The sequence below is a fragment of the Neltuma alba genome, unplaced genomic scaffold (genome assembly GCF_004799145.2).
Source record: "Neltuma alba isolate B1F8T4 unplaced genomic scaffold, ASM479914v2 tig00011339_pilon, whole genome shotgun sequence".
Lineage (NCBI taxonomy): Eukaryota > Viridiplantae > Streptophyta > Magnoliopsida > Fabales > Fabaceae > Neltuma > Neltuma alba.
In genome coordinates this window covers 20,534-29,029 of record NW_021636041.1, presented here as the reverse complement: position 1 = coordinate 29,029, position 8,496 = coordinate 20,534, and the positions used below count along the sequence as shown (strand labels likewise).

Genomic DNA, 8,496 nt, shown 5'->3' with positions numbered 1-8,496 from the left:
ATGGCTCCAAGTCCCCCTTAGAGAATTAAACATTCATAAGCCATTTTCTATCAGTCTACCTAATTTATTTGACATGTTTTTTTCTCTTGGGTTAGTAAGCTTTCACTTGCCATTCATGACTTTAAGCGACTGCCAAACTAAATCAGTCCAAGGAAAGAGAGAGTAAGAGAGGGAAAAGTGAAAATTTTTCTTAGAAATTAATATAGGATTTGAGTTCTGGTAAATATAATATCATACCATTTGAAGACAACTCGTATTAGGAAAAAAAAAATTTAATTTAGGTTTGGTTCAGAACAATCTTAGGTATCAAATATGATAATTTCTTTTAATGAGGATTCGAATCTCAATTCGCTCGAATTGGTAACATTCACACTTTCTTGTTATAAACTATTATGGAAGCGGTCACCATATAGATAGGAACTACTCTCTTACAAGACTCTAAGCCTTACGTCAATGAAAAATGTGTATATGTTATATAAATAGGATATTCCATTATTCTGTATCATCATCTATTTTTTAGGTGATTGTTTTATTAGTATTGGTTGAAAAATTATGCATAAAAATATGGTATATTAATCAACTTTTTGTCAAAAAAAAAATTATCCTTGTTTCCAATAGTTTAGGATTTTGTTGTTTTCAAATCCTTTCTTTTATATTGGGATAGAAATAACTTATGTTTGAAACTATTGGAGTATAAGATCATATATATTTTATATAACTTTCGCACTATATACCTCTTCAAATAATTCATGAACGAACGTAGAGCATTTTAGAAAGCAAGGGTAATAATAATGAGAGCATTATTGAAAGAATGACACATGAAATTGCGTAGGAGTGACGTAGATGAGCGGGCAGTTTGGTAGTTGTGAACGCAACCTCATCCCCAAAAGTCTACATTATTTCATACATTACATACACAAAATGCCATCTTGGATTTTGTTGGTGAGAGTTTATGTTTGACAAGATACATTTTGTTGTGTGTGTGACTCTGACACAGAGAGAGAGAGAGAGAGAGAGAGAGAGAGTTCCCTACTCTAAGGACACAATTCTTTGCCACGTCAAAAAAATGTTAAACGACAAAAATATTGCTACAATTAATTTAGTAACATCACATAATTAGATATAATTAAACTAATTAATTTTTTAATATCCACAAATTAGTTTTCAAGCTCATATGGCAGACATACGAAAGTAGGAATGTTCGTATGTTTCATCTCCTTTAATCTAGTTTGTTCAATTCAATGCATTTGAATTTTTCATATTTCATTTTTTAAATGTTTATTTCGAAATTATTTAGTTATAGTTTTATGTTGCTCAAAGTGATAACAGATTAATTGGCAATAAAATTTAGGAAAATTTTTGTCGAAAAGCTACCCATTTTAAAATTTATTATCTAAGGGTATCTAAAATTTATTTAAGAGTTCACGTATAACTCTTCCTCACTCTATGCAATCTATTTTCCGTTATGTGCAAAATAAAAAATATTTACATAATAGTTGAAAATAATATATACATTCAAAAAGGGTCATATCTATTGAAGATGAATTACTCACTTCTTAGCTACCTTTGGTGTTATAGATTTTATCATGAGAGATTTTTCACAATTTTTTCAAAATTTATTTACAGAAAACATATTATTTAAATTAAAAAAAAGGCAGAGCCGTTGTTGGTCCAATAGGCTTAGTACATCCTTCAATCATTACGCAACAAGGAATCCACTCCTCTTTTACAAGTCAAACCGACAGCCAATTCAATCATTTAAAAAAAAAAAAAAAAGCAATTTTGGCTGTTTTGTTTAATTCCATTTTAATCGATTTAGACCGATTGGAATCTATTTTTCCCCTATTTACTTTTTCCTTTTCCTCATGTGAAAAAGACTTCACACAACTGTAGAGTTCAGATAATCTGAATCTTAAGATAAGGGTTGTGAATTAAATATTAAATATGGAAAACTAAACGTGTACCTATCGTTAACAGACAGGACATTTATATCATATGTGCTTATTTCATGAACATTTCGTGTTTAAGCTCGATATTTGGTGTCTATGCTCCAATTGGTTAATTAAAAAATTATGATTATGATTATTATTGCCTCTTAACAGACAAACATGTGGTTTTGCTCAATAATTGGAATTAGATCTGCTGTTTAAGGTGCAAATAAATCAAACTATTCCGAGCCAACTCATGAAATGCATTATCTTTTAATCCGAATATTTTAAGATTGTGTTTTTTTCAAAATTGTGATTTTTTTCAAACAATATTTTTTGTGTGGAGGGAGGGAGGCATCAAATACAATGTATCCTCCAAGCATGATTAATTAATTTTACAACAAAAAAAACTAAGAACACTAATTGATTAGCTCACCATGAGCATAAAATCAAAATCGATTACAGGGTTATGGCCAATAGTCTTATATTACCTCCTGTACTAAATATAAGAGCTAGTTAACTAATTTGAGTGTATTAAGAAAATAAGTTAAAGTTAGTTATTTGTTATAAATAGGTGTTGTATTTTCTAAAATATCCTTACTAATCAAGTGTATTGGTTAGAACTACCATTATTAGAAGGACTACCTTGAAAAAAAATGATTAAATATGAGAAATAAAACAGATTGGGGTCTTGTATTTAGGATTAAAGTAAAAGTCAAATAAAATCTTATATTAAGGACTGGAGGTAGTATATGGTTAGGGGGGGTCATTTTTATTTTGCAAGTAATCGCGAAGAAGCTATGAGGCTCTTAAAAAATTGACACAATAATACCTCTCAAAAGTGTTAAAATGAGTATTAAAAATATTTAATAGTCAACATTAGGTTTTTAATGAATGGTATTATTACATCTTTTTCAATACTTTTAAAGCGATATTGACCGCAAGAAAACTTTTAAATATTGATAACTTTTTCGTAAATACTTTGAGAGAGGAATAACCCTTAACCCAAAAAAAAAAAACCACATGGCTCTGAATTTCCCCCATTTTTTTTATATAATGCCCCTAATAATTAAGTCTAATATTCATGGTGTTTAGCTATAGCAGGACTTGTCGTGGTAGCCTTTGTATTCAGAAAAAGTTGAAGAAAAATTAAGAGAGAGAGAGAGAGAGAGAGATGTAACTTGAAGGGAAAGCAAGCAAGAGAGGAAAGAGACAAGTATTATTGGTGGGGCTTAGGGAGGTTGGTAAATGGATATGGTGACGGCTTGAAGACATTTGTGAGTGATAGCATTTGAAACCTCAGACTCTTTGTCGTCTCTCTTCCATTCAATATGTCACCACTTCAACGTTTTCATTACTGTCTTCCGTTAACTCGAACTCCATTCAATTCTACATTTCAACACCAACGTTTTTATTACCATGCTTCAATTTAACATGTCAAATTTTTGCATGCAGTTAATAAAATTGTTGGCCCTTAAAGTTTGATTTAATTTTGGTTTTAGTTCCTGTAGTTTTGAATCGTTGGTTTTAATCTCTATAACTTCATAACGACTTAGTCTAATTTTGAGTATAAAGATTAAAACCGAAACTCATTAAAAGTATATGGACTATTTGTTAGACTCATATCAAAAAATTATAAAATTAAAAAAATCAAAACCAACGATTTAAAACTATAAAAAATAAAATCAAGATTTGATCAAATTATAAAAACTAATATGGCTTTAAAACTTTTTTATATGTTAAGATATGGGTGCGTGGGGCTTCAAGAACATGTCAAAGTGTCTCAAGATTAATTGATTGACATGAATCCCAATGAAAGACTGCAATCTTAAGAAAATTAAAATGATAGAATTTTTCAAGTGATAAGGATGAAATGGGGACATGGAGTACGGATATAGTTTTTTAAACTTCTTTCTTAACTAAATATACAAACTACTCGAGTTAAATTTGATCATACATATAATATTTTGATCCACTTTATATCTCATTTTTACCGTTTTTCAAGCTAATTTGCATAACTTGCAAATTCATATATAATTTAATGTTATACAAAAAGTAAACTCGTTTGATTTCTTTAAGAATCAAGAAGTAATTTAAACTCCTTTGATATAAAAGAAAAAGTGTAGGTGAATTGTTTTTTTATACAAAAGAAAGCAAAAGTCAAAAGAATCCAAGGCTACATATTATCCAAATCCTAACACGTTTCTTCACTCCACCGAAGTCCTATCATAAACCATAACCTCTCGCTTCATATCATGATCATGTCATACGTGAACCAATCAACACAAACTTTACTTCTCTAAAAATGTTATCATAATTTATTTTCCAATCTGGCATAATTTAACTTTGTAACATCTTCTACCATGTTAAAGACTACATTGTTTCCATGCCAAGGCCAAACCATTGTTTCGTCGTAAAGCCGCATTTCCAATAATCAGCTTTCATCCCAAATTAGCTCTCCAAGTCTCCAAAACTAGCCACACCTATATGGTTAACGAAATCGTCAACGTTCAACACTACAAACATTAATTCTGCTGGCTTCGCACTCTTTTTTTTTTTTTTTTGGTACAGGCTTCCCACTCATTTGCCTATTGAAGTGATGCCTCTTGGCAGAAGTTGGGCTTCAAAGACATGTCAAAGTCAAAACCAATCCCGAAGGAACGAAATTCTTACAATCTCACAAAGCACAATTATCACTTTTTTTGGCAAAAGGATTGGTTGCATATAAGGACATCTTAGCCCACTGAACCGCTGTCGGGTAGGCCCAACTTGATATGCACCATAAATTCAATTGAAAAGGCTCCACGTTAATTGACCAAAAAGGGGAAAAAAGAGCCTAGTGAACAAGTGAAATATCCATTTATTAGTCTCATTACCATTTCCAGCAAATAATAGCTGAGATCAGGATTTAGAGAGACATTCTGCAGCTAAAACAATAACAAAATACCCATAACGTAGCAGCTACATGAGCCCAGAACAGAAGAGTGCAAACCAAAGGGGGAAAAAAAAAAACAAAGGGAAGGAGACAGAATTTTTCACAATCAGGATGCCAAATTCCTTACCAATCAGTGAGTCGCCACTCGCCATGTCTGACAGGTACCTTTGTCTCCAACATAAACATCCAATGCACTTCCATGAGAGAGTCACTCGGACGCTGAACCAAATTAAGTACCTAAACTATTGGTTATGAGTTTACAGCTCGGAAGTTAATGATACAAGGTCACTGGAGTTTGAAAGCATTTTAGAATCGGACTACACCAATGATAGCCATAAAGTTTAGGAACAATGCAAATTTATAAAACGTTGAATTTCAGAGACAGTCTGAGTCGGAGCTTCCATTCTCGTTTTTAGGTGATGTTAACAATCGACAACAGATAATAAAGCCTCGACGAGTAGAGTTCCCACAAATGAAGAGCATTCTACTTAATGGATACCACCCCTCAAGGCAAGCACCAAGTGAAGCACAGAACCGCCCTCAATGTTGTACTCTTTCGCTGTCTTGTCATCCGCAAGCTGCTTACCAGCATATATAAGCCTGCAGCAAGTAGCAAATGCTGTGTAATTCCCAATCTTTCTAGTGCAATAATGAAAACTAAATTTCGCAATTGCTCATGATTACACACACTACATATGCAACAATTTGAACACACAATCCATGGGAGTTATATAAACGTCACCAGCAACAAGCAAATGATGAAGTTATTGCTAGAATTTCTTAATCCAAATGCTGGATGAAATTAATGAAAAGGAATAATCATTACAAACAAATTTAAATTAGAAAACTTCGCACAACCCATCTTTAATTGAAAAGATGACTCACAAAGCCAAACAAAACCAATGCTACATTAATTCGTTTTGTTAAGAAAAGAGGGGGATAAACAAAGAAAAGCTCTGACGTAATTCACTTTCAAAAGTCACGCCATTGACAAGATGACAACTTATTGTATATAAACCAATAATATCCCAATATTTCACACATTATCTTTTAGTGCGAGATGAAAAGAAAGAGATTATCATAAACATATAAATGCCTGCAGTCTCATGTAAAATATTATCATTCAAGAGTTATCGCCCCAGGTAAAATAATTTTCAGTGAACTGCTCAAGTCCAAGTAACATGCTAAGGAGAAGAAAGGGCAAACCTCTGCTGCACTGGAGGAATTCCCTCCTTTTCTTCAACCCTTTCCTTGATTCGGTCAATGGTATCAGTTGGCTCAATGTCAATTTCAATTTCTTTTCCAGTTAGAGTCTTCACTTTAATCATGGTGCCTCCTCTAAGCCTCAAAACCAAGTGAAGCGTTGATTCCTTTTGGATGTTATAATCAGCTAGTGTACGACCATCTTCCAGCTGCTTGCCAGCAAAAATCAACCTCTGCTGGTCAGGAGGAATACCTTCCTTGTCCTGCAAATAAATGTTCCACCACAGTTAGAAATTAACCCTGCAACTTAAAAAATAGAAGACAGTTTTATGAATCTCATGTGAAGTCATCAGCATTGTATGATGTCATATAAAACACACAAATACATCACGGACAAGGCAGAATTAATCTGTCAATTTCTATTACCTGCCGAATTTGCCTCCCCCTTGTAACAAAGGAAAAGCACTATGCACATAAGTTTCAAGAAACAAGTATGCGCGTGCGTGATTTCCAGGTCCATTTGGTATGAGAGAAAATGAGAGGAGGGGAAGGGAAGAAAAATTTTTATAAGCTCAATTTAAAAAATTTTAAAAAAAAAGTAGGGTTAAAAACTTTTAATTAATTTTTATTACTCTTTTATATTTCTTCTTGTCTTGATTATAATTTCAAAACCCCACTTCTCCAGTTTTTTAAACAGAGCTCATTAAAATCCCCCCCCCTCCCTCCATTTTCCTCACACCAAATGGTACCTAAATTTTCACTTGACCAGGAATGGGATTAAAGGAACATCTTAAGTTCCTCTATAACACAAATATGAATAAACTATCACTCTGGAATGAAATCTACACACACCCATGCAACAATTTGTGGCAAACAATAACCTACAATATAAGAGAATCCAATATTAAAAACAAATAACCAAAAGCTGGATTACTGTTGTTCTAAAACCCTACAATGGCATGAATTTGGCGAGCTTCAGCACAGTGCCCACTGCCCAAGCTTTTAATCAAACCAAAGAATGATTCAAGCTAATAATTTCCGCTCCATAGAAAGGTTTTATTTGCAAGAATTGTGCATTTAAATGCCATTCCCGGAAAGAACCAGATTCAGTATAAAACCCTTATTAATCAGGTAGCCTTGTGTATAAACGGGGAATCAAAATAGGAATCAAACATCACCAAAATCACTCAACCTCCAGCAAAATCCCACTCAAAAGCAATCGTAAAAATACCCTATCCAGAAGAAAAAGGGCAGTGGAGCTGGGAAAAGCAAAGGAGAACCTGAATCTTGGCCTTGACATTGTCGATGGTGTCACTGCTCTCAACCTCAAGAGTGATGGTCTTTCCAGTCAAAGTCTTAACGAAGATCTGCATCTCGTTGCGGTTGGTTCTTGTTTGCGAAGAGGAAGTGCTGCGAGAGACACAGTGCAGAGAAGAGAGAGAGAATGAAGAATTTTGCGAGGGGGAAGAGAGTCCTCGTAGATTCGTTGAGAGCCATAGCCTTCATGGGTTTGGGAATTTGTGCCTCCATTTGCATTTTGCAATAGAACTGGTCGAACTTCTTCGGCCCAATATTCTTTTTAGGGAGAATTTCAATTGACAACTGCCGTAGCCAATTTATTTCAAAATATCCTAAAAAAAAATCTGAAACTTCATGGCAGTCTTATAGGTATAAAATGAAATTAATTTTTGAAGTAAAAAGACATTATTACCCTTAAAGTTTATTGCGTTTGAAACTTGGAGAAAAGAATTTGACGGATTGCTCACTAAAGCTCCTGTCTGAAAACATCACTCCATCCTCTAGCTTTTGGTTGTGTTCCATCGGCACTGCTACAATCATTCTGTTAAGTCCATTGCCATCCCAACTCTACCCTACAGTGTTGCGTCCTCATAGTTATTGGTGCTTGGTGTGTGAAGTAAAATTTTATTTTCAAAATTTTTGTTTTTTTTTTTCCATCTAAGTTGGTGAGCACTAATGGATTGTGATGAGTTAATATGTAGAAATAGGTATTGAAATGAATGGGTAAGTAGGCAGTGAGTGAGAAAAAATCCAATAGTACATTTGATTTTAGAAAGAAATTGTTATTATCTTCTTCTTTTAAGTTGTTAAACATTCAGTGTTTGTACTTTTTGAAAAGTGGGTGAAAATGGATGAAGATTTACTGTCATACGCTTTTGAAGGAACTTAGAGAAGGTAGGAATAAGAGGAAATGAATAAATTGTGCTTAAGCAGCTGCTATAGAAGTTAATTATGCAGAAAAATAGTAATTTGATGTTGTCAAAACCTATAATTATGTTGTAAATTTGCAAATTTGAGTTGTATAGGACAATGGTAATTTGGTATTGTGAAAACTCATATTTCTATTATAAATTTGTAAATTCCTATAATAAACATATACAGTGTTAAATTTTTTTAAAATTGATTGAAAGT

At 33.1% G+C, this 8,496-nt stretch overlaps 1 protein-coding gene across 1 annotated transcript; it reads right to left on the bottom strand.

Annotated features, from left to right (window-relative positions):
- Positions 1 to 5,205: 5,205 nt before the first annotated feature.
- LOC114712161 (ubiquitin-NEDD8-like protein RUB2) lies at positions 5,206 to 7,531 on the bottom strand. The gene is made up of 3 exons (XM_028896625.1): positions 7,347 to 7,531; positions 6,070 to 6,329; positions 5,206 to 5,463 (listed from the first exon to the last, which is right to left on the bottom strand). The coding sequence occupies exons 1-3, from the start codon at positions 7,437 to 7,439 to the stop codon at positions 5,352 to 5,354; spliced, it is 465 nt and encodes a 154-aa protein (XP_028752458.1). The 5' UTR covers positions 7,440 to 7,531; the 3' UTR covers positions 5,206 to 5,351.
- Between the last annotated feature and the right edge of the window lie 965 nt (positions 7,532 to 8,496).

Excerpts from the sequence above, each read along its gene's own strand:
- LOC114712161 (XM_028896625.1), bottom strand. The coding sequence starts at position 7,439 with ATGCAGATCTTCGTTAAGACTTTGACTGGAAAGACCATCACTCTTGAG. Across the intron at positions 6,330-7,346 it reads ATGTCAAGGCCAAGATTCAG|GACAAGGAAGGTATTCCTCC; the intron begins GTTCTCCTTTGC and ends ATTTATTTGCAG. Across the intron at positions 5,464-6,069 it reads ATTCCTCCAGTGCAGCAGAG|GCTTATATATGCTGGTAAGC; the intron begins GTTTGCCCTTTC and ends TACTTGCTGCAG.